The 26967-nt window shown below is 43.0% G+C and overlaps 1 protein-coding gene across 3 annotated transcripts in view; it reads left to right on the forward strand.

Moving 5' to 3' along the window:
- The window catches only part of Brap (BRCA1 associated protein), a 147766-nt gene extending 144648 nt beyond the window's left edge, over positions 1-3118 (forward strand). For all 3 annotated transcript variants that reach the window (XM_087198403.1, XM_004843790.4, XM_087198404.1), the window contains one exon: positions 748-3118. In XM_087198403.1, the coding sequence (XP_087054529.1) occupies positions 748-1111 (364 nt within the window). In that variant the 3' untranslated portion in view covers positions 1112-3118. The remainder of the gene's footprint in view (positions 1-747) is intronic.
- The last annotated feature ends 23849 nt before the right edge of the window (positions 3119-26967 follow it).

Raw genomic sequence — 26967 nt, forward strand, 5'->3', positions numbered from 1 at the left:
GACTTCCAGAGTTTGTACCAGTTCACACTCCAGCGCCAGCATGTAAGAGTACCTCATTTCCTGTGTCTGAGCTTTTTGGCATTCTGATACACAAAAATGGGCTCTCAAATGGTGTTTTAATTTGTAATTCTTTACTTATGAGTAAGATTGGGTATCAAGAATCGACACACCCAATTCTTGAAAACCCTTTGGTTAGACATAAACACCTTTTCTTCTCCAGCATATACAAGGAGGTCAGAGCCCTTGACTCTCCAAGAATGTCGTTGTTCTTCATAACTTCCTTATCACAGCTACCATCTCTGAAGCACCTATTTAGCCATGACTGCCAAGCAGAGAAGCAGTAGAGTTTTTACCATGAGTCGTACATTTCTGCCACTGAAAATTTTCTGATGCTCTAAAAAAGTGTCTTGAGCTGGTTGCCTGCAGTCTCAGCGCTCAGAGGCTGAGGCAAGAGGATTACTTCGAGTTTGAGGCCAACCTGTGTTACACAGTGAGTTCAAGGCCAGCCTGAACTACATAGCGAGACCTTATCTCAAAAATAAAAGAAAAAAAGTGTCTTGAAAGTCCACCTGGGTCAAATTCTTGCATCGTATAGCTGATTGCAGTGGTGGTGGTCTCCTGCAGCATGGGAGGAGGGGCCTGCTAGAAATGAATTCTGAGGTGCTGGCTGCTCTTCAGTCCAAATGCAGAGGGAGTCTGTGTCAGCAAGTGAAAAACATACTCTTATCTTCCCTTGTTTTGCAAAAGGTGCACTCAGCTAAACACAAAAGTGGCCAAACTCACAACTGAGCTCCAGGAAGAGCAGGAAATGAACAAATGCTTGCGAGCCAACCAGGTTCTTCTGCAGAACAAGCTGAAGGAGGAGGAGAGGTTATTGAAGGAGACCTGCGACCAGAAAGACCTGCAGATCACTGAGATCCAGGAGCAGCTTCGAGATGTCATGTTCTACCTGGAGGCGCAGCAGCAGATCAGCCACCTGCCTGCTGAGGCGCGACAGGAGATCCAGGAGGGACAGATCAACATCCCCATGGCCTCAGCCTCCAGCCCCTCCTCTTCAGGGGGCAGTGGGAAAGTGCCATCCCGGAAGGGCCGCAGCAAGAGGGGCAAGTGACCTTTGGAGAAACGGAGTCCCTGAGACTGTCCTCCTGGCACTTCGAGGGTGTGCTGGGACCTTTGGCTAAGTGGGAGGGTGGGCCCTAATAAGTACAAGTGAGGATCAAGCCGAAGCATTTGGCTCTTTCATTTGCTAGCGTGTGGTGTAGTAAATGTAGAGGCTGCTGTCAGGAGAGCTGATGGCAATGGGCACTGTTTTCAAAGGTGGTAAGAGTTCACTAACCTCAGACATTCTAATAACCATTTTGCCTTCCTGCTTGGTAGATGCCCCACTTCTGCTGTGCATTTTTCTGTTATGTTTATTGAGTTGGAATATTTGGCGTTCACTTCTTGGGTAGGTTTAAGACATGAAGTTTTTTTGTGACCTCAAAGGTAATGTTACCTAGCACTGAAGCACTAAACCTCCCAAAGGTCATAGCTACTGCTTTAAAGAGAGGTTCCCCTTGGCTGCTGAGGAGCTAGGAAAGTTCCGTAGCATCAGTGTCATATCGTTGCTATCCCTCCCTTCTTCTGGGGACTTGAAGGATTGCTCAAATGTTATATGAAGAGAGGCTGGGTTGTAAATGAAGCACTGGCTTGTCATCAGCAGCCATCTCTTCTTGCTCTGGGGCTAGCCAGGAAAAACAAGCAGCCCAGGGCAGGTTGAGTAGACCCACCAGTGTTGGAAAAATGGTGGCAGTTCCACATTGTTTATTTTTACACCTCAAATAAGAGAGGCTTAATGGCTACTCCAAGATTCAAATCTTCAGTGGATTTCCTAGCATCTAGCAAGAATAAGCAAGGCCATGTATCATCCCTGTGAAAATGTAGAGTGAGCCTTCTGACTAGCTAATTCTGTATTTTGCTAGGATCAGTATTTTCTGAATGTTTACAGAAGATCAGGCTGCATGTTCAGGTTGCAGCTAGAGGGAGCTTGGGCAGAGTTTCAGTTATGCTTTCAAGATATAACCAAAGGCTCTTTCTAAATCCTGAAATTGGAATTTCAACAGAGTCCCCTTTAAAGCAGTCAGATAATGTTTGTTGTGGGCCAACAGAGGGCTGTGTACTTTCTCTTGAACCAGAAGCATCAAATAATTCCTAACATGGAGAAATCGAGCAAAATTGAAGCAAGACCCATATTGGAAATGAGCTCCTAGAACAGGTAGCTGGCTGTTAGCAAGCCATACTGTTAAATGATGGGTTTGTTTTCTGCTTGATAACCAAAGTTTTTTAATTATCACATTTTAGGTTTTTTTTTTTTTTTTAAGGCTGTTATTGGGCCCCATCCCCTTTGACCTGTCTTACATGTTACTAACACATCAACTGTGTTGCTAATCACCATCCAGTTTTGTGGGATGTGCTGCAGCATCTCTCAGAAAACCTCATCTGGAACTTTGAAAAATGAATGTACTTAGACATTCTTAATTTTTACTTAGGGCAGACCAACACTCCATGGACTTAAATATACAGATAGCATAAAGCAAGAGTGGGAATGCAAAGCATAACCTAATTCTCTTTCCTATAGAGATTCTATTTTATTTAAAATCTATTTTTGCAGTAGTTAGAATCCTGCTGTTTTGGCCAAGTACTTGTCTTGCATGTCTGACCTTGCAGAAGCTGGGGTGGATCGTAGCATATTAATTAAGAGAATTAGAAGTACTTTACAAAGCTTGCTCGCTCCTCGTCTCATTCTAATTGCCTCTATCAAGTGGCCCTGCCACCAGCTGGAGAGCAGAGTCTTTCAGCACAGGTGGAATAAATGCTCAGGAAGGCTGTGCCCGGAGGGATGAGCAAACAGGCAAATGTTTCCAAACTACTTGAAGGTTTAAAAGAAACTTGTCCAGAAAAAAAAAAAAAAATTAAGGAAAATATTATTTCAAAAGATCAAAAAGTTATGTTTGAACTTGACAAAATTAAATGAGATAGAAGCTGTTAATGTTTTCTTCAGGGTGGAAATGAACCACTTAATTTACCCCTACTACCTTGAATAATAAAATTATATTAAAATAACTAAACTTTGAAATTACTCTGCCAAGTATGAAATTTGCATTCTCTTGACATTTGTTTGGGAGCATGTATCCAGTGATCTAAGTAACAGTGGCCTGGATTTAGAAAGCAGCATGAAAATCAACTCAGCATTATAGTGAGCCACTAAATTTTCCATCTTTCTTCCAGCACCCTAAACTACTGAAAAGTCCCTGAACCTATGCCACGCACGGTGACACAGGCCTGTAACCCCAGCTGCTCCGGAGGGTGAAGGAGAAGGATCCCTTTGGCCCAGAGGGAAAAAAATGTGGAGCCAGGTGTATAAGCTAGAGAAAATATCTGAATTTGGAGTCTTAGGGTAATTGAAGACCTAGACATACAACTCGTGAAAGCAAAAAACAACCAATTTTGTACGCCTGTGACTTTTTCTAGTCCCTACACCAAGCTGAGACTGTTTTTGTTTTTGGAAATAAATGTGACCCGTTAGGATACATTGAGTAATGTAAGTCACCTGAAGCTACTACCTGTCCCTGTTTGCATAGCAAAAGTGTCCTCATCCAAAGGCTGGGAAACTCGTGCAGACAGCAGCCACTGAGGGTGAGCATTCAGCACATTACAAATGAACAGCACCATTCTGTTATCGTTTGGAAAACCTCCTGGTCCAAAGTCTTATTCATAAGATTTAGTGGCCACGCACAATGCCACAGTTCTTGGGCTGGTAGCATATTTTGGATCAAAGGGCGTATGTTTAAAAAATATATATTTTTTCGGTGGGGTGGCAGAGTTTCATTAAATTGTCCAGTTTGGCCTTAAGCTTGGGATTCACCTGCCTGAGCTTCCTAAGTAGCTGGGATTACAGGTTTGCACCACAACACTGCTGCAAAAATTACCCTTAACATTTGCAGGAAACTTGCTTTCTCTGCAATAAAGCTGTAGTCCTTCCTTTTGCAGAGGGAGATTCAGAGTCAGAAGAACCAGCTCCTGCTTCTTTGATTATACAGAGGACATCTGAGCTACCCAGAGACCCAGCCATCACCTTATAAAGCCTAGGGCACCACCAGGTATTCTGTGGCAGCCCTCTGCTGCTGGCAAGCCCCTTTCTGTCGTTCTGTGAGATGTACCCTAAGGCCTTGCATCTGCTGAGCAAGTACCCTCCCACTGAGCTTCATCCCTGTCCCCTTTCATAATTGCTGTGAAAATCCCCATACCGGGGATTGAACTCAGGACCTTGTGCTTGTGCAGCGTCTCTGAGCTAAATCCCTGGCTTTTGCTGTGAAAATTCTTAAATTGGGAGTTCTAGAATATCTTCATAGTGCACCAACAGATGTAATTTAAAGTTAAAATCTTTAAGTGACAGTGAAGCAGTAAGAAGAAAAGTGACAAGGGACAAGTGTCTCCTTCCACTCTGCGATATAAACTTGAGATTTCCCCAGAAATGTTCTGTGGTCTTCCTGGAGCAAACCAAAAAATGTTTGCACTTGCTTATTAGAAGAAATTATATAAGGCTTCTCTCATGTTTTTATTGGGACAGAGGGGTTGTGGCCCCTTTATCCTGATTAATGTCATAATCAACTTTACACTATCTTTTCATTTTTTAATGAAAACCCTTCTTTACCTTGAGTTCCTGAAATGCAGGTGTGTGCTATCCCTGGAAGGCTCACAGATACTTTGGAGCACAGGGACTAATGTGGAAGCTGTACTTCAGAAACCTAGGTATGCTCTTCAGGGACACGGAGTCATCTCACTGTAATCCTGGAAGCACAGGAGAGCGTGGAAGCTGGTCTGCAGTCATTTCTTAATCTGGATTTTGCATTCTTGCCTCATTAAAGAAGAGATGAACGGGCTGGGCATTTAGCTCAGTGGTTCCGCCACCTGCCTCGAAAGCACAAGGTCCTGAGTTTGATCCCCAGTACTAAAAAAAACCCCAAAAAACAAACAAACAAAAAAACTAAATGTAAGAAGAGATGAACAATCTTTTCTACAAGATGATTGCAGGCCTTCAGGGCCTAATGTTGAATGGCTTCGGGTCAAAAACATCTTTTTGGAATCATCTAGAAAATGTGGATTTGGTACTTGGCATGGAGCTGTGCTGGTGGAGATAACATTTGCTACTTCAAAGCTAATTACGAAGCTGACTAAATGAACTAAAGCAGCTTTGTTTCTTTTCAGACCTTGCTCTAAATCCCCTGATCTGAAACTCCTTTCAGATCTAACCCAAGATTGCCTCAAAATTAATGCAGGGAGGTTAGTCCAAGAGAAGTGAAAGAGTGAAATCACATTCAGAGTTTTGCAACCTGAAAGCTTACAAGACCCAGGGTAGATGGCCCCTAGTACAAAGCAAATAATAAAAGTCTGAGCATAGCACTGAGCGTAAGTACCCAGAGGGAGGACCAGTTCTGGCCTGGCCTCCATGGAGATGTCATTTGCCTTACTTTGCCCAGAAGCAGCAGGTCCCAGACCAGATGTACTTCATATTTGTTTCCTTGTTTATAAAGGAAGAGCACTAAACTGGGCATATAATCCCAGCACTTGGGAGGCTGAGGCAGGAGGCTCATGAGTTTGAGGGCAGCCTAGGCTACCTGGTGAGATCTTGTCTCAAACAAACAAAAAAAGAAAAAGAGCCCTGGCACCATAGCTCGGTAAGTAGTGTGTGGTATTGATTCCCAGAAACACCAAAATATAATAAAGAGCCCACTGAGATCCCCTTTAGCTCTATGGATTCCTGATTGTAAATTCTCAATGACTTGGTGATAGGCCTCAGGCAAAAATTTTAGACTTTGACCAGAGCACCTCAGAAGTCAAGTCCCCTGTAAAAGAATGAGATGTTTCCACAACTGTAACTTGCCCATGTCACTTTACATCATTAACATAATGCTCAGCACCAACGAACTTGAGTGCTGACTGCAAAGAAGGAACACAAACTAATTTCTGGAGCAAAAAGAAGCGATCACAGAGAAAGACCAAGAAGTGAAGTAGAGTCAGTGGAAAATTTTTAGGACTAAAGAGAGTTTTCTCTTGGAAACATTCCAACAGAGAGCAACTAAAATGTGACTTATCACACACTGCCAGAGGGTCTCCCAGCAGCAATTTTTTAAAATAAGTCTTATCTCTGGTGAGAGACACAGCCTTAACTGAAGTTGTACCCACTCATTTTCTGATTTGTTTATGCTCATGCAGAAGCTATGAGCTCTATTTAAAAAAAAAAAAAAGCAATACAAGAGCCATATTATACTCCCTGCAGCCTCCCTACCCAACCTGTCCTTGGGGAGGGGGGGAGAAAATCCTCCTTTCAAAATGAAGGCCTTGGGAAAACAGCTTCATTGCATTTGTTTTCATGCTGCAGAAAATCAACACTATGGCTTTGATCCCAAACCCCGCCAACTGCAGGACGCTGAGGATTCTGCAGCCAGGAAGAATGCCGAGGCCTCCTCCGGCCACTCTTCTCCCAGCACACCCGACTTCCATTATGCAGGGACATGCCTGGGCTGGGGGCTGCTGCCAGAATTCTCCTGGCCCAAACAGGAGGCTCTGGGTTGTGGCCCAGAATCTTTCCTGAAAATCCGTGCAAGTTTCCTCCATCGCTTCCAATCCTGTACTTTCATGTCGGTGAGATTCTGGGCCGTGTTTGGCCTGAGCAATGCTAAAGCTTGCTCCTGTCTTTCTTCCTCTATGAGCTAAGTTCTCTTCTCCCTGCAGCCCCTCTGCCCCTCACAGTTGTAAATAAGAAAGTTCTGCTTTCAGAAACAATCCTGAAAACGATGACCAAGTCCGAACTCTTGTCCATTAAGCCCTTTTATGGCCCACAGACTTAACTCCTTAAACACGGTTTTTGCTGGGTAGGGTGGAGCATACCCGTAATCCCAGCACTTGGGAGGCTGAGGCAGGAGGATCCTAGCAAATTAGAGGCCAACCTGGGCTACATAGTGAGATTCTGTCTCAAAAACAAAAACAGTTTTCACCTACTGAGATAACATTCTTATGGGAACACTGATTGGGTTATTGCTAGCTTGTGTGATGGGAAAAACCTAGAACGTCCCTCCAAGAGACTTTGGTCACCCCAACTAAACAACCCAGAGAGGCAGACCCAAACGTCTACCTGGTTTGGAAGAACCCCAGAGGTGTTAGTCACCTTGCACTTGCTGAGAATCAGAGTGGAGGTGAAGCCTGTCCTGCAGTTTAACTGTTTATGCCAAAGCCAGCTCACGTTTGCAGAATTCCCCTTGGGGAGCCACGGGCACTGCTGAGCCCTTGGCACATATCATTCATGCACTCCTAGCCCAGCCCTGTCAGATTCGCACACTCATCCCATCTTACACAGCAGGAAGCATAGGCTCAGAGGAGACAGGGTGGGACTTGGTGAGCCCTGACTGAGGTCACCTGGCTGATAAGTGATAAAGGCACTGCTCAATTTTGGCTTCATCTGATCCCCTAATCCCCAAATCTGGGCTCAGCCCCACTCCAATCCATGGCCTCCTTCGGGACTTGAAAATGTAAATGACACATTCTGTTCACGATTAGGAATTTTCTGGCATGGTAGTGCACCTCTATAATTCCAGCATTCAGGAGGCTGAGGCGGGAGGGTCACACACACACACACACACAAAGTAGAGCCAGGCATGGTGGAGCACGCCTATAATCCCAGCACTTGGGAGGCTGAGGCAGGAGGATCACCATGAGTTCGAGGCCAGCCTGGACTACATAGCAAGACCCTGTCTCAAAAACCAAAATACTAATAACAATAATAATAATAAAATGTTTAAAATGAGTAATTGATTTGAGTGGTGATCGCTCTGTTATTGGTAGCTGGAGAAAGTTTTAGGCAACTCCTTCCTAGTCTGCTGTTGCTTTGGGAAAGGGAGAGAATACTGAGTTAAGACTACTTTTGGGGAAGCTGGAAAGTTTGGGGGAGTCTGAAAGCCTTTCCTGCTTCTCCTGGAGCTTTCTCTGCATGCGCGCGCGTGTGTATGTGTGTGTGTGTGTGTGTGTGTGTGTGGTATAGGGGGTTGATCCCAGGGCTCCCCCTCCCCGCTACTGGGGATCCAACTCGGGAACTTGGACTTTCGAGGCAGGCACAGCGCCATTGAGCTAAATCCCTGGTCTGCAGGGCTTTATTTTTGAAGGAAAATCTTTATTGGTACATTTCAGATATATATAATGATAACATTTATCATAAGGAATTTGTACCTGTACACGATATATCTTGATGTTTCTTTTCCCATTCCCTTTCTTTGATCCCTCTTCCCCTTATTTATAAAAGCTTTGTTTCCATTTTTCCTTCTATTTTTTTTCTTGTCCCGTCTTTCCTTTCCCCCTAGCCCCTCCCTTGTTTCCCTTCTCATTTGAATATTTTCTTCCCATTTCCCAATATCGATTATACATTTTGTTCCTTATTTCCACTTTGTTTCTCACACCAGAGAAACAATGCAGTATTTAAACGTGTGTATCTGATTTATCTCAAAGAGTGTGGTCTCAAGATGCATCTATTTAGCTAGAAATGTCTCAAGCTTATCATTCTTTATGGCAGAGTAGTACTCCATTGTCTATATAAAAAAGCCCACATCTTCTTTATCCATTTTGTAGTTGATGAGCATTTGGGCTGTTTCCAAGATTTAGCTGTTACAGACTGTGCCGCTGTAAACATGAGAGTGCATACATCTGTGTGGTAGGATGCTTTTAATTCTTTCAGGAAGATACCAAGAAGGAGAATAGCTGCCTCAAATGGAACCTCTAGTTTTAGTTTTTTGAGGACTCTCCACACTGATTTCCACAGTGGTTGGATCAGCTTACATTCCTACCCACAGTGGAGAAGGGGGTTTTTTTCCCCACATCTCCTCCAGCATTTTTTTACTGGTTGATTTTTTTTTTTTTTTTTGGTACCGGGGATCGAACTCAGGTCCTTGCACTTTCGAAGCAGGCGTCGAAACCACTGAGCTAAATCCCCAGCCCTCTGGTTGATTTCTTGATAACAGCCATTCTTTCTGGAGTGAGATGGAATCTCAGTGTTGTTGTTGTTGTTGTTGTTGTTTTGTGGTACTGGGGATTGAACTCAGGACCTTGCACTTGCCAGGCAGGCTTGGCACTACTGAGCTACAGCCCCAGCCCTCAGCATTGTTTTAATTTGCATTTCTTGAATAACCACTGATGTGGAACAGTTTTTCATATATTTGTTTTCTGTTTCTATTTCATCTGAGAAGTGTCTGTTTATTTCAGATGCCCACTTTTGGATTGGGTCTTTAAATTTGGGGGTTCTGACTTGTCTGAGTTTGTTATATATTCTAGATAGTAGTCCTTTGTCTGAGGAACAGCTGGCAAAAGTTGTTTTTCCCACACTGTGGGTTGTCTCTTCACTTTGTCGGTGGTTTCTCTTGTTGTGCAAAAGGTTTTTTTTGGTACCAGGGATCAAACTCCAGACCTTGCGCTTGCGACACAGGCAGTGGTACCACTGAGCTAAATCCCCCGCCCTGCAAAAGCTTTTTAATAAAGTGAGATCCCAGTTGTTGATTCTTCATGATAGTTCCTGTGTGATCGAGTTTTTGTTCATAAAGTCTTTGCCTACACCAGTGTCTTCAGGAGTTCTTCCTATTCTATCTTCCAGCAGATTTAGTGTTTTTTGTTTGTTTTTTGTTTTTGTTTTTGTTTTTGGTACCGGGGATCGAACTCAGGTCCTTGTGTTTGCACAGCAGGCGGTGAAACCACTGAGCTAAATCCCCAGCCCAGTGTTTTGTTTTAATATTTAGATCTCTGATCTATTTTGATTTGAGTTTAGTGCACGGTGAAAGATATGGGTCTAGTTTTAACCTTCAGCCTGTGGAAAGCCACTTTTTCCAGCACCATTTATTAAAGAGGCTATCTTTCCCCCAGGGAGGGTGTTTGGCTGGCTGTGGGAAGTCATGCTGTTTTCATGGCTGCCCTCACCCCTTCGCCCTGGGAGGCATGTCATGCAGTCCACAGAAACCATTCTAGCCGAATTCAGGTCTTTTACACAGAGCCTCACTCATGGAAGCCAAGGTGCTTCCTTGGCTAGAAAAGTTGCTTCTGGAACAAAACTATCCAGACTCTACAGAGTTCTCTCTTTGGGACTGGAGATGCTCTTACTCCCCATAGGCCCCAGGAAAAGCGTACAAAGAGCCTGGCTGGAAACTAGGCTGTGAGGGATCTGCTTCATTTGCAGTTTCAGTGTATTATGGAATAAATGGGGGAGAACAGTATAAAGCCTGGAGCCAATGCCTAGAAACTGCTGGAGAACAGTATAAAGCAGTGTTAACTTGAAAGGTGTAAGTCAGTGCTATGTGTGTCTACATGCAAATGTGTTGCAAGAATATGTTCTCTTTTTGTAGTATTAGAACATGTCAAATTTATGATGTGATTTATTACCTACTTTTGTGTTCTGTAACTCACTTCTCTACTTATTCCATGTATCCTATTTATAATGATATATTCTAAATGTTAGAAGAAAACAGAAAGTACAAAAATTTAGTTTGTATGTTCTTACTTTTGAGACATAATTACCATACAATAGCATCCAGATCTGGGTCTGTGTCTCAGGAAATCAGAGAATGAGGACAAAGGAGGTAGACAGGAGGAATGCTTATTATTAAGACCAGAGAAATAGCTCCCAGTGGTTGGAGAGGACTTGAAAGTGAATTGCCATATGGACTCTTTGTTCAGGAGTTTTTATACCAAAAAAATGACAGGGCTCTTTCAAACTCTGAGTCAAACTATGGTCAACCTACAAGACTGAAATAAGTTTACCTAAAGTAGAAGTGGGCCTATGAGGACTCAAGGCACGTAGCAAGCATGATTGTAGGTTCCTCTTGGCCTCTAGCCTATCCAAGCGGTTTATTAAAAGAACAAAGTTAGTGCTCGCTTCAGCAGCACATATACTAAAAGAACAAAGTGAGAAGGAAAAAATGTTTTCCAGATAGGTAGGACCATAAGTTGCCATAATGGTTGTTTATCCCCTTGCTTGTTATACCCCTGGATTTAATTGTCCACTTGGTTACTATTAACTCTTGACCTCAGGCTCATGCTTATCTGATCAAGACCTGTTCATCCAGACTCTACATTGGACCCTGTGCTTCTTTAGCTGCCTGCTATCTTCTACCTAACTTGCCTGTCTATAATACCAGCACTCAAGAAGCTGAGGTGGGAGGACTACTGTGAGTTCAGGGCTAGCCTGGGCTACATAATGAGTGCAAGGCCAGTCTGAACTACATAAGATGGGCATGTCTCAAACAAACAAAAAGACATAAACCTAGAGAAGAATGGGAGTTGGGGCAGGAAGGGACAGAAGAAGGCCACCAAGAGGTGGCCTTACCAGGGTGCCAATGGTTTAGAGTGGAGCAGAAATCAAACAAGGCAGAGGTAGAAAAAATGCCAGTATGTTGGGTATTGGGTCACTGGTGACCACTCTAGAGCACTTTGAATGCAGAGGCAGGGCTCGTTACTCAAGACTAAAGAGGGCACAAAGTAGGGAAGATGGGCAGCCATTGTAGACCAGAAGTTTGGCAGAAAAAGATAGGAGAGTGATCTGTAGATGCTCAAAGGAGTCATAGAATGTTTGGATTTGTTAACTGACTGGGGGAGACATGGACATGTTCACAGGAAGCAGTAAACACACTGAACTTTTCAGTGGAGATCTGTTGTGTCACTTTCTCCTTCTAAGAGTGACTTTCCTTTAGGGAACCACCTTTCCTCTCCTTCTTGGCCTATAGCCAGCTCCTACTCTGGAAGTAGTCATGTGACTCAGGCCTGGCCAATCAGCTTGTTCTAGTCTAGAGAACAGTGATAGGTTCATGAAAGACCATGTGACACGGTCCTGTCCAGTCAACATTAGCCCTGGACCTTTTGCTCAACAACTTTTGCTCTTGGGATAGACCTGGTCAGAAAGGAAGCATGGAGCTCTTGGGGGCCCTCTTTGCCATCACACAAGGGCCAGTATTAGGATTGAACTCAGCTCAAGACCCTGTGTATGCTAGACAAGTCCTCTGCCACTGAGTCATAAATCCAGCCTGAAACTCTATTTCCTTAACAAAACAAAACAAAACAAAACAAAACAACCCTGTATTTCCTTTTCTTTTTTTCAGTACTGGGGATTGAATCCAGAGCTTTGACACTGAGATACATTCCAAGCTGCTTTAAAAATTTTTAATTTTGAGACAGGGTCTTGCTAGGTTGCCCAGGCTGGGCTGAACTTACAGTGCTCCTGCCTCAGCCTCCCAGAATGTTGGGATTATAAGTGGAACTAACTTTCTTTCTTTCTTTCCTTTCTGGTTTTTAGTATACATTTGGTACACTTTTTTTTGAGACAGTGTTTTGTTATATAGTTCAGGCTGGCCCTGAACTTACCATGTAGCGCAGGCTGGCATTGAACTTGGGGCAATCCTCCTGCCTCAGCCTCCTGAGTGCTAGGATTACAGGTGTGCACCATCACGCCCAGCCTGGAACACTTAATAATTACATTCATCTTGGGGAACTGGTACATATATATGTCACATCTTGATCATTTTTACTCTCCATCATCCCCTCTCACTCTATCCTCTCTCTCCTCCTGATCCTCTTCCCATGGCCACATAGTCTACCTTGCTTTTTCCTACCATCTCTGTTTTATTTCACTCTTCATTTATACCTTGGTTTTCTCATATTAGAGAAACCATGTGATATTTAACCTTCCATATCTGATTTATTTCACTTAGCCTTGTGGTTTCAAGATTCATCCATTTTCCCACAAGTAACTCAAATTTATCTTTTTTTATGGCAGAGTAGTACTGTATTATATCTATATACCACATTTTCTTTGTTTATTCATCAGTTAATAGATATATAGACTGCTTCCATACTTTAGCTATTACAAAGTGTCCTGCTATGGAATAAGGGATGTGTATATCACTGTTAACAAGATGAATTTAACATGTTTGGGAAGATACCCAAAAGAGATACCTGGGTCAAATGAAATTTCTATTTTTAGTTTTCTGAGGAATCTCCATATTGATATCCATAGTCTTACTAGTTTATATTCCCACCAACAACGTAGAAGAGTTCCTTTCTCCCCACAACCATGTCAGCATTTGTTTTTTTTTTTGAGTTCTCCACATTAGCCATTCGGTTTTTGTTTGTTTGTTTGTTTGTTTGAGACAGGGTCTCACTATGTACCCTAGGCTGGCCTTGAACTTGTGGCAATCCTCCTGCCTCAGCCTCCCAGTGCTGAGATGCTGGGATTACAGGCATGTAACCACTACACTCAGCAAAACTCCATTTCTTTTCTTTTTTAAAATTTTATTGCTACACTTTAGATATACATAATAACATTCATCATAGGGAATTTGTACCTGTACATGATATATCTTGCTGCTTCTTCCCCCCCCCCACCCCCCAAACTCCATTTCTTTCTTTATTTTATTTTAATTTTTTTGGTACTGGGGATTGAACTCAGGCCCTTCCGCTTGCGCAGCAGGCGGCGAAACCACTGAGCTAAATCCCTGGCCCCAAACTCCATTTCTTAAAGGGAAAAGATCGAAGAATTTTTGAGACAAGGTCTCACTATGTTACTCCAGCTGGCCTCAAACTTGTGATCCTCCTGTCTCAGCCTGCCAAGTAGCTGGGACTACAGGTGTGCACCACTGTGGCAAGTTTGCTCTGAAACTTTGGCTAAAATTCTGTTTCCAGGGATTACCAACCTAGGTAGAAGGGAAGCCTGGAGCTCCTGGTGGCCTTCTCTGAAATGTGTGTGAAATCCTCACACCACTCCTCCTGCTTTCTCCTCACATCTTGATTCATCAGATTTAGGGCAACTGGCTATTCCTGAACTTTGACCTAGCAAGGAGACTGGATTATCCTGGGATTAGCTGCTTGGGAGTGGGCTGAGCATTTCCTCGGACGCGCAGGGCTGCATGAGAGAAGCAGGGAAAAGCCTGGCTGGTGGGGGACCCGCAGGGAAAGCTCAAGGACTTTGGGCCAAGAAGCTCAGACAGGCAGGGACTGGGCTTCAGAGAAGAGGAGCTAAATTTAACACGCAGTTCAATCCTGAATTCTTGAGTAGTATATATTTAACAGGAGGAAGAGAACAATAAGATGAATGGAGTTTCATTTCTGACCCGGGACCCTGTTTTGTTCCCTCTGCTCTAGAAATTTTGTAATGTGCGTTCTCTCTAGAGGCACAATAGTTCTTTTTATCACTGAGTCTGAAATAAAAACATAATGAAAGCCAAGGTTATGCTAAAGAAGGATCTGTGAAGCCAAGATGTTTTTTTTAATTGAAGTCAAATGCATAGAACATAAAATTAACCATTTTAAAGCAAACAATTCAGTAGCCTTTAGTACATTCCCAGTGTTGTACAACCACCATTTCTGTCTACTGTACTTCAAAAATATTTTCATCACCCTAAGCAGGAAACCCTGCCTTCCCCCTCCTCCCCTCCCTACCCACCCCTAGCAACCAACAGCCTCTTTCTGTCTGAGTTTGCTGAATGTTGCATATGAATATTACAATATGTGACTTTTGTGTCTGTCTTCTTTTATTCAGCATCAAGTTTCTGTGGTCTATCCAGGGTAGGATATATCAGTACTTCCTTCATTTTTAATTTTAATTAATTATTACAGCTCTGGGTTATGAACTCAGAACCTTTGCACTGAGCTACATCCCCAGCCCATTTGTTATTTTTGAAATTTTGAGACAGGGTCTTACTAAATTGCCCGGGGTGAGATTGAATTTGTGATCCTTCTGCCTCAGCCTCCCTCAGTGCTGAGATTAGAGGCACTTCCCATCACACTTGGTCCTTCCTTTTTTGGGGGGGGGGGACCTTGCTTTTTCGAGGCAGGTGGCGGAACCACTGAGCTAAATCCCCAGCCCCTACTTGCTTTTTTTTGAGACAGGGTCTCACTGTGTAGTCCAGGCTGGCCTGGAACCCAGGGTGATCCTCATGTCTCAGCCTCCTGAGTGCTGGGATTACAAGTGTGCACCACCATGCCGGGTTCATTTGATTTTTTTTTTTTTAATGCATCAGGAGGCCAAGCATGGTGACGCACATCTGTAGTCCTGCACTTGAGAAGTTAAGGCAGGGGGATCACAAGTGTGAGGCCAATTTGAGCAAGATTCTATCTTAACAACAAAGAGAAGGGTGGGGGACAAAGTTTCTACCCTTCATCTGATCCAACAAGGCTTGATTTTTGACCAGGTTGAGGTTTGACAATACCTTCATATCCCTTAGTAAGTTAAACTTACTAAACTGCTTAAAAACAAAATCGACAAAAGGACGGTAGAAACCCATACTAACAATGCTGAGCCAGGCTCCTAAATAATTATCAGAGGGTAAAAAGAATTGTGATTTCCTTGTTTCAATAGAGCAAAACAGGAAAAAAACCCAGAATCCAACTGTTTATACGTATTGTATTAATTTGGACATGATCAGAAGTGTTTAAGAGCAGTTTATACAGATAGTTGTATTTGTATTTATCTGCTAATCTCTATTAAAGATAGGTAGCCAGAGGAGGTGGTGCATGCCTATCCCAGCACTTGGGAGGTAGAGGCTAGAGGATTGCCAGGAGTTCAAGCACAGCCCTGGATACATTGTGAGTTCAAGGGTAGCCTGAACTACATAGCAAAACCTTGTCTCAAAAACCAAAACAAAAATAAATAAATAAATAAAATGTAGGTATAATATTCTGGGAGGCTGAAGCCTGAGGACTGCAGGTTCCAGCTTGCACAACTTAGCAATTCAGTGAGATTCTGTTTCAAAATAAAAATTCCTGGGGCCAGGGATTTAGCTCAGTGGCACCGCGCACCTGCCTTGCAAGTGCAAGGTCCTGAGTTCGATCCCCAGTACCCAAAAACAAACAAAATAAAAATTTCTGTTAATCAGCAATGCATTTAAAAGACATGGCTCAGGGCCGGGGATTTAGCTCAGTGGTTTCGCCGCCTGCTGCGCAAGCACAAGGACCCAAGTTCGATCCCCGGTACCAAAAACAAAAAAAACAAAAATAAAAGACATGGCTCAAATCTCCCTAATGAACATAGATGTGAAAATCCTCAATGAGATACTGACAAGTAGAATGCAGGAAATCATCAAGAAGGTTATATACACCATGACCAAGTAGGATTCATCCCAGGGATACAGGGATGGTTCAACTTATGCAAATCAGTAGGTGTAACACACCATATTAACAGACTCAAGGGAAAAAACTATATGATCATCTCAATAGATGCAGAAAAAGTGTCTGACAAGATCCAACACTCATTCATGATAAAAACCCTACAGAAAATTGATATAGATGGTCTTTATCTCAATCTGATAAAAGCCATGTATGACAAACCAACAGCCAACATCATACTAAATGGTCAAAAACTGAAAGCTTTCCCTCTGAAATCAGGAACAAGACAAGGATGTCCATTGTCACCACTCTTATTCAATATAGTTCTGGAAACATTAGCCACAGCAATTAGACAAGACAAAGAAATGAAAGGAAGAAGTTAAATTATCATTATTTGGAGATGACATGATACTCTACATAGAAGATCCCAATACCTCCACCAAAAGACTTCTAGATTTAATAACCAAATTCAGTAGTATAACCAGATACAAAGTCAACACTCAAAAATCAATAGCCTTCCTGTACACAAATAACAAACTCACTGAGAGAGAAATTAGGGAAAAAACACCTTTCACAATAGCATCCAAAAAAATGAAATACCTAGGAATCAACCTAATGAAGGAAGTAAAAGACCTTTTATGGAAAATTACAGTATTCTGAAAAAGGAGATCAAAGAGGATATCACAAAATGGAAACATATCCCTTGTTCTTGAGTAGGAAGAACCAATATAGTGAAAATGGCCATACTTCTAAAACTGTTATACAGATTTAATACAATCCCAATCAAAACTCCAACTGCATATCTCACAGAATTAGAAAAAACAATCCTAAAATTCATTTGGAACCAGAAGAGACCTAGAATTAGTAAAGGAAATTCTGGGTAACAAAGGCAAGGCAGGGGACATCACAATCCTTGACTTGAAATTATACTACAAAGCTACTGTGATAAAAACAGCATGGTACTGGCAGAAAGGCTCAGTGGAACAGATTAGAAGATGCAGAAACAACTCCACACATCTCAGCCATCTTATCTTTGATAGAGGAGCCAAACACCATCACTGGAAGAAAGTTAACCTCTTTAATAAATGGTGCTGGACACATGTTTAAACACTGCATTTTTTCTCTGGTATGAGAAACCGAAAGTGAAAATAGGACTAAAATGTACAATAGATATTGGGAAATGGGAAGAAAATGTTCAAATGGGAAGAAGAACAAGGGAAGGGGGAGAAATGAAGGAAGGGACAAGAAAAAAAGTGAAAATGGAAGGAAAAAATGGAAACAAAGCTTTTGTACATAGGGAGGGGAGGGGGATTGAAGGGGGAATAGGATAAAATAAAATTTATAATAAATAAAATGTTAAGTGGAAAAAAAAATGGTGCTGGAAAAACTGGCTTTCCACGTGCTGAAGATTAAAAGTAGACCCTAATCTTTCACCATACACTGAACTAAAATAAAAATGGATCAAAGATCTAAATATTAAAACTGACCTGAGCAGAAACAAGAGTATTCTTTTGCTTATGTAATTTTCTTATTGAGTTGTGTAAGCTTTTTATGTATCCTGAATACAAATTTTTATGAGGCATATGATTTACAAATATGTTTTTTTATTCTTTATGTTGTTCTTAATGTTTTATAATACACAGTTTTTAATTTTGACAGTCAAGTCCAATTTATGTACTTTTGCCACTTCTCTTTTTTATATCAAACTATTGCTTAGATCACAAAAATTTTTATTCCTTTTTTTCTTCTATGAGGTGTATAATTTTACCCTTACATGTAGGTCTATGATCATTTTGTAGTTAATTTCTTTTCTTTCTTTCTTTTTTTTGGTACGGGGTATTGAACTCGGATCCTTGCGCTTGCAAGGCAAGCGGCAGAACCACTGAGCTAAATCCCTGACCCCTTTAGTTAATTTCTGTATGTTGTGTAGGTAGGTATTCTTTTGCATGTCAATATAATTTGTTGCAAAGAGTATTCTTTCCTCCACTGAGTTGTTTGGGTATGCTTGCCAAATGTATTTTATAGTAATAAACTATAAATGATGTTTTCCTTTGGGGAAAAAAAACATAATCACTGAATCTGCAGGAAGATAGAATAGGTAGAACTTCTGAAGACATAGCTGTAGGCAAAGACTTTATGAACAAAAGCTCAATCACACAGAAACTATCACGAAGAATCAACAACTGGAATCTCATCTTATTAAAAAGCTTCTGCACTCCAAAAGAAATCACCAACAGAGTGAAGAAACAACCCACATTGTGGGAAAAAAATTTTTTGCCAGCTGTTCCTCAGAAAAAGGACTACTATCTGGAATATATAAAGAACTCAAAAAAATCAGAACCTCCAAATTTAAAGACTCAACTCAAACACGGCCATCTGAAATGAATAGATACTTCTCAGATGAAGAAATATAAATGGCAAATATATGAAAAAAGTTCAACATCATCAGTCAATGAGACATGCAAATTAAAACAATGCTGACATTCCATCTCACTCCAGAAAGTATGGCTGTTATCAAGAAGTCAACTGGTAACAAATGCTGGAGGTGCTGTGGGGAAAAGGGAACCCTTCTCCACTGTGGGTGGGAGTGTAGACTGATGCAACCACTGTGGAAATCAATGTGAAGATTCCTCAAAAAACTAAAACTAAGGGCCAGGGATTTAGCTCAGTGGTTCCTCCACCTGCCTCGCAAGCGCAAGGTCCCGAGTTCAATCCCCGGTACCAAAAAAACCCCCACAAACTAAAACTAGAGGTTCCATTTGAGCCAGCTATTCCCCTTCTTGGTATCTTCCTGAAAGAATTAAAACCATCCTACCCCACTGATGTATGCACTTCCATGTTCACAGCGGTACACTCTGTAATAGCTAAATCTTGGAAACAGCCCAAATGCTCATCAGCTATCAATGGATAAAGAAGATGTGGGGTTTTTTTTATACAATGGAGTACTACTCTGCCATAAAGAATGATAAGCTTGAGACATTTCTAGCTAAATGGATGCACCTTGAGACCATACTCCTAAGTGAGATAAATCAGATACATGTTTACGGCATTGTTTCTTTGGCATGAGAAACTGAAAGTGAAAATAAGGACCAAAATGTATAATAGATATTGGGAAATGGGAAGAAAATGTTCAAATGAGAAGGGGAACAAGGGAAGGGGTAGGGGTAAAAGAAAGACGGGACAAGAGAAAATAGAAGGAAAAATGGAAACAAAGCTTTTGTAAATAAGGAAGGGGGAATGGGAGAAAAAGAAGCTGCAAAATATATCATGTACAGGTACAAATTCCCTATGATGAATGTTACCATTATGTATATCTAAAATGTACCAAGCCAGGCACGGTGGCACATGCCTGTAATCCTAGCACTTGGGAGGCTGAGGCAAGAGGATTGCTGCATGTTCTAGGCCAGCCTGGGCTCCACAGTGAGTCCAAGGCCAGCCTGAGCTACATAGTGAGACCCTGTCTCAATCAATCAAGCAAGCAAGCAAGCAAGCAAGCAATCAGTCAGCTGGGTGTGGTGGCACATGCCTGTAATCCTAGCACTCCGGAGGCTGAGGCAGGAGGATTGCTAAATTTGAGGCCAGCCTGGGCCACATAGTGAGTTCAAGGCCAGCCTGAACTACATAGGGAGACCTTGTTTCAAAACAGGAGGAGGAGGAGGAGGTATTGAGAGCAATGAGGGGAACCAAATGTATAGAATGGGGTACTCTGGGAAGAATTCCCCAGTGAGAAGCATCTAAAAATGAGGTCAAGGCTATTGTGGCTTTCCTTACAATAGCCCATCCTGCTTTTTCCAGGGTATTCTTTTTTTTTTTTTTTTTTTTTTTCTTTTTTTGTGCGGGGATCCAACTCCGGTCCTTTCGGTTGCAAAACAGGCAGCGGAACCACTGAGCTAAATCCCCAGCCTCCAGGGTATTCTTTTATCTTGCGTTTTCCTCTTTAACTTAGACGAAACTTGCTCGGGAGAGCCAGTTTCTCTCTCACTCTTCACTTTTACTTTTTCAAATAAACTTTGCCACTGCTTTAGAAAAGTAAAAGTAAAAAAGTAAAAATAAAAATGAGGTCGGATACCTGCACGAAGTGAAGCAGAGCCATGTGAATACCTACGGGAAGGGCATCCTAGGTGCAGCGGCATCAGGTGCAAAGGCCCGGGGGTGAGGGTGTGTCTGGCATGTTGGAGGAGTTCGCAGGAGGACAGGGTATCCAGGATGGAGTTAACAAGTGGAGGGTGGAAGGGCTTGAAGACTGAGGAGCAAGGAAGGGCCCGATATTTAGGTAAGGTGCATGGTGTCTCTCCTGACATAAGAGCCCCTGGAAGGTTTCCAGGAGGGGATCCAATCCTAATGGAATGACTTGGGCTTTAAAAGGATGCTAATTGGAGAACAGACTTGATGGGGTGCGATTGGGAGCGGAAAGCATGGCAGGAGGCTCTGGCTAAGGTCAAGATGGGAGACAATGGTGGCCTGAGAGAAACAGCTAATTCTGGATCTATCTGAGGGTCAGGCCAACAGTCTGTGCTGATACACTGGGGGTGGGGAATTAGACCAGAGGAGCCAAGGACAGATCTGTGCGTGCGTGCATGTTTTAATCTTTAATTCTGGGACGAGATCTCGCTAAAATTGCCCAGGATGGGCTCCAGCTTGCGCCCCGCTACACAGCCGCCCAAAGATCTGGGACCTCTGCCAGCAGAGCTCCCCTGGGCCCGGCTAACCTGTCCCTGCGCTGCCGGGACGCGGGAGGTGGAGTTTTCTGAGTCGTCGGCCGGGAAGGTGGAGCGGAGCTCCAGCTCCCTTTGACATCTCTTTGGGAGACCTCAAGGAAGCAATCTGGGCTCCGGAGGCGTCGGAGCTGGAAACTGCGTGGGAGACATCAGGGTCCTTCGGTTCTGAAGGCCGTGGGTTGGGAAGGACCGAGAGAGCGCCGGCCAGGGAGCCCGTGACCGGAGTCTGCCACGGAGGCGGTGACCGCGTGGGCCAGAGGGGCGGGCACTGCGTGAAGGCGGCGCGGGAGGGGCGGCCGGAGTGGGGCGTCCTGGGAGGAGGCGGCCCTGTGAGAGGACTGCGCTGTCAAGGGTGTCCCGGAGGGACAGGGCAGCACAGAGCCCAGAAGAGGGAGCGTCTGCGCAGAACGCCCGCCCCCGTGTGCACAAATCCTGACTTTGCCGCGGGCGCCTCCCCGGGGCACTGAGCTCCACGCTGAGCCCCTCAGGTGTTAGTGGAGACTTCACCGACGTTCTCTTACCCAAGGCCACCTGGAAGTTATTTACGGATTTATTTATCGTGCGGTACTGAGGATTGAACACAGGGCCTTTGCACTGTATCTCTAGCCCTTTTCAAAACTTTTTTTTTTTTTTAATTTTGAGACAAGGTCTTGCTAAGTCACTGAATTGCCAAGGCTGGGCTCAAACTTGCAATGCCCCTGCCTCAGCCCCCAGAGTATTGGAGCAGAGATGTGTGCCACCACGCCAGGGTACGTTAGATGATGATGATGATGATGATGATGATGATGATGATGATGATGATGATGATGATGATTGCTTTGGGGGTTTCTTGAGACAGTCTCACTATGTAGTTTAAATTGTTTTTCATTTGAGATTCTTCTGCTTCAGCCTCCTATACGCTGGGATTATAGGTATGAACAACCACATCTCTGATTTTATTTTTTAGTTTTTGTGTTGAAGATTGAATCTAGGGTCTTGTACTTGCTGGGCAAGTACTCTAACACTGAGCTAAACCCTCTCCCTGATCTTTTTATTTTAAGACAGAATGTCACTAAGTTGCCCAATCTGGTCTCCAACTTGGAATCCTCCTGCCTCAGCCTCTTAGGCAGCACACTCCCCTAGCTGATTTTTTGACTTTTTTTTTTTTTAACAGTTCTCAGGATCAAAGCCAGAGGCACAGTACCATTCAGCTACATCCCCAGCCCTTTTATTTTGAGACAGGATCTTGCTAAGTTGTTCAGGCTGGGCTCAAACTTGTGATCTTCCTACCTCAGCCTTGTTTAGTCAAATTCATAGAGACAGAAAGCAAAATGGTGCTTACCAGGGACTGGGTGAGGGAGTACTGAGAAGGTAGTGTTGAATGAAGACAGAGTTTAAGTTTGGGAGCATGACAAAGTTGTGCAGAGGAATGGTGGTGATAATTGCACAACAACATGAATGTATTTAATGCCACTAAATTGTACGTTTAAAAACAGTTAAAATGGTAATATATTCTGTATGTTTTATTGCACACCAAAAAAGTAGCCCAAGTAACAGAAAGTAGATAGTGGTCACCACGGTTCAGCAAAGGGAGAATAGGGACTGAGTGCTCATGGGTAAGGGATTTCAATTTGGAATGAGGAAAATGTTCTAAAGTTTTACCCTGGTGCACTTGGAGACCACAATGTTAAGTAAAACAAGCCAGACACATAAGCTTACATATCACATGGTTTCTCTCATATGAGAAGCTCAAATTATGAATAAAAAACAAAATAAAAGATAGATAATAGGAAGTAGGGAGACAGATTCCCCCCCCCCCGCCTGGGGATTGAACTCAGGACCTTGTGTTTATGAGGTAGGCTCGGTGCCACTGAGCTAAATCCCTGGCCCTGGGAGACAGATCTTTCTCAAATGGGAAGGGGTCAAGAGAGGGAGGGAGGGGAGGAAGAGGTGATGAAAAAAGGAATTAAAATGTGTTATGTAGCCAGGTGTAGTGGAGCACATCTGTAATCCCAGCACTGGGGAGGCTGAGGCAGGAGACTTGCTGTGAGTTCAAGGCCAGCCTGTGCTACACAGTTAGTTCCAGGCCACCATGAACTACATAGCAAGATCCTGTCTCTCCTCCAAGCAAAAAAGTATTAATTTATGTGTACTAATGCTACATAAAGAAGGTAAACATTGGGCCTGGGATTTGCCTGCCTGACAAGCACAAGGTCCTGAGTTCAATTCCCAGTACCAGGAAAAAAAATGTAAACATTATGTACTGTAAAGATGTACTAATAAAAAATGAGAAAAAAAATCTTACTATGGTGACAGTTGTCCAATTCTGTGAATAAACTTTCAAAAAATCACTGAAACACTAAACATGGTGGCACATGCCTACAATTGCAGCTACTCAGGAGGCTGAGGCAGGAGGATCACAATGTAGAGCCCAGCCTGGGCAACTCACTGACTTGGCAAGACCTTGTCTCAAAAGAAAAAATTAAAACAGCTGGACAGCTGGGTGTGTAGCTCCATGCCTAAGACTCTGGGTTCAATCTCTAGTACTGGAAAAAAAAACATTCAAGTTGGGCAGGCTTAGGAAATATCCTAAACAAGTTCTTATGTTCATTTGCCTTCATTCTCCTCCTCTCCTTCTTTTAAAATTTTCTTTATTTATTTCTTTATTTATCTATTTTGTTTAATTTTTTATTTTTTGGGTACCGGGGACCAAACTCGGGTCCTTGCGCTTGGGAAGCAGGTGGCGGAACCACTGAGCTAAATCCCCAGCTCTTATCTATTTTTGAGACTAGGTCTGGGCTTGAATTCACTATGTAGCCCAGGCTGGACTCAAACTCACAGCAATCCTCCTGCCTCAGCCTCCCAAGTGCTGGCATTATAGGCATGTGCCAACACACCCAGCATCCTCTCTTCCACCTGACCTTCTATCTGAACATTTTCAACAGCCACTATATAATTTGGTATTGTTCAGGATTCTACTAATGACCAAAGCCCTTTAAGGAGTGGGAAAGGAAATGACTGTTAAGATCAGCCTGTACCATGTGGTGTGTTTGTAAAGTGGTGTAATAATATTGCCCAACAAAGTGAGGTCAAAGAGTATGGTCGGGCCTGACAGAAAAAAAACTGAAAACCAGAGATTCACACACCATCCCAAAATCTGGATGAAAGCTGAAATTTTCAGGCTTGATTTCAATTTGGGGCCAATTTCTATATCTTTTCATTTCTTTCTCTTAATTTAATTTTATTTTTGGTGCCGGAGATGGAACCTGGGGCCTTGGCATCCTAGGTATGCGTTCTACCACTGAGCTGTGGCTCTATCTTATCTCTACAAGCAGGGCTTGGCAGTCCAGTGCATGGACTGTTCTTTCACATTTCCGCAACAGCACTTCTGAAAAATTCCTTACAATTTAAGAACATGTAGCATAGGGCCTGTGATTTAGCTCAGTGGTTTTGCCACCTGCTGCACAAGCGAAAGGACCCTAGTCTGATCCCTGGTACCAAAAAAAAAAAAAAAAAAAAGAACATGTAGCATAGCCCCCCATCAATGAGGAGAGACAATGAGGATGACTTTTTCTCTAGTCTTACAGTTGCATTTCTCGACAACCAGTTTTGCAATTTTTTCTTTTCTTTTCTTTTAGTAAGAGTAGGAAAATAGGGCCAGGGATTTAGCTCAGTGGCATCGCGCCTGCCTCACAAGGTCCTGAGTTCAATCCCCACTACCAAAAAAAAAAAAAGAGAGAGAGAAAGAGTAGGAAAATGTATTGGGGAATAGGAATGGAATAGCTCCTGAGAGACAGGAGGGATCCTGAATGGGTTGCCAAGGAGCCCACTTCTCGAAGGAAGTTTTTGGGTTTTTTTTGGTACCGGGGATAAAACTCGGGTCCGTGCGCTTGCGAGGCAGGCGACAGAACCGCGACGGAACCACTGGGCTAAATCCCCAGCCCGTGAAGGAAGTTTTATAGAGCAAAATAATGAGGGGTAGTTACAATGTGACTAGAAACTATAATTAACCAATAAGATTACAAGTATAGTCACTTAGGTAGTACTGATCCAATAGTAACAAGGGTATATGGATGACATCATTAACCTTGGTCAATAATCTGTAGTTTTAGTCTTCCTAGTCTTAGTGGTTTTAGCATCAGTGGGTGGGAGAGGATGGCCCAACCCCAAGGAGATAATGGTCTATCTACACAAGGAGCCCCAAAAGAGTGGTATTAATAATCTGAAGCTTCTGTTCATCCCTTAGGGAAGTATGCAAATCTGGCCATTGTGACTTTAGTCTTCTTCAGATGCATCTCGAGCCACAGCTTCAATGTGTTCTCATTCTCTGCATTGACTTCCTCAAGGGCTCAGCCCTGTCTGACTGCCTACAGTATTTTTTTTTTCCAGACCAGGTATTGAACTCAGGACCTTGTGCTTGCCAGGCAGGCATGGTACAACTGAGCTACATCCCTGTTACCTACAGTATTTCTCCCTAACTTAGCTGTCTATAACATTTTCCCCTCTGAAAAGGTTTCCCTAACTGTACTTAGGGGAGAGGGATTCATGTAGGGCAGATCGCAGTCAGGGACCTTCTCCAGATAGTTAATATAATGGGTGTCAGATAAAAGCCATGATGTAAATTAGCAGTTATGAATTCTCTTAACAAGGTGGATCTGGTGGATCTCAGTAAAAGGAGTCGAACACATTTATCATTAGTTCCATCTGCATGATCACTTGGAGTTTGGCAGTCTCTCCATCCAATGATCTCACTGGGGCCTCCAAATGGTATAGGAATGATATAAGGGAAATAAATGTAACTCCCAACATCCTAGATGCCAGATACACCAAATTTGTGTCCCCCAAAGTCAAAGAATGAATTCTAAGGATAAATGGAGGTTAAGAGTAAGAAAATTTATTAGATTATAGGAATGGAGAATAGGAATGTGGAATAAGAATAGCTCCTGAGAGATGGGGGGCTCCCAAATGGGTTGCTCCAGTTTTGCCATTTCATCTGGATGGTTCTAATAGTCCTGAGAGAGATAACCAAACATGTAGAGTTTAGAAGTCACAAGATTATTAAAAGTCAGCTTCTCAGCTTTCTTTGGGTTTCTTTTTGGCGGGGGGTACCGGGGATTAAACTCAGGTCCTTGCACTTGTGAGGCAGGCGGCAGAACTACTGAGCTAAATCCCTGGCCTATCTTCGGAATTTTGTAAGGTATCTTCTTTAAAAAAAGTGGGGGGAAGGGTAATTTTCAGATAGTCCGTCTGTAACTGTGATGATTACTGAAAAAGGCCCCTCATTCTTTCCTCCTTTGTATGCCAACCTTTGCAAATCACCTTTGCAAAATGATTCTGTGGCTTGTCCCATCGAGAGATGGAATCTGTTCTCCACTCCTCAAAACTAGGCTTGGCCATAGGCTTGACTAATCTGATAATAGAAAAATGGACACAAGGAGGAATCTGGAAAAGTGCCTGTGCATGGGGCTTGCCTTCCTTTGCTGCTCTTAGGAATGTGGAATCCAACACCAGGTAAATGAGCCCAGGCTCATCCACTGAATGAGTAGAAAGGTGTGGCCAAGTTGTCCCTAAATTCCCAGCTGACACAGAAACAACTGCCAGGCGAGTTGGTGAGGCCAGTCTAGCCTATGCAAACCTGAGTCTAGGAGACCAGGAGACTTAATTAGTGTACTCATTAGCATCCAGAAAGTCACTCATCACTTTGGGGATTCCAAGGGTTTGAGTGCTTGTGCGCTACAACCCTGACAAGGACCAAACACCTACTTCATAAGCAGCATACCTGGCCCAACCCACAAGATGCAGTTAGCCTCCAACTGTGACATAACAGATGTCTCTAGACACTGCCAAATGTCTTGGTTAGAGGCAAAAATTCCTTCCTCCCATTGAGAATTATGCTCAAGTCATTGTGTAGAAAGCACATAGAACATACCCTGCACATACGAGGGTCTGCAGTTTGTATTATTCCCCAGTCCTGGGCTACCTTGTAGAAACTACATCTTTTTGGTACTAGGGGAGTATTATTAAGCCTATATTTGATTCAACTCCAGAACAAGAACCCAAGTCCCTATTCTAAGATCAGAGGACAGCCATGGCAATATATTTTTTT

Source organism: Heterocephalus glaber, unplaced genomic scaffold (genome assembly GCF_053883595.1).
Source record: "Heterocephalus glaber isolate CG9 unplaced genomic scaffold, H.glaber_assembly_v1.0 deba00001687, whole genome shotgun sequence".
In the NCBI taxonomy this organism is placed as follows: Eukaryota; Metazoa; Chordata; class Mammalia; order Rodentia; family Bathyergidae; genus Heterocephalus; species Heterocephalus glaber.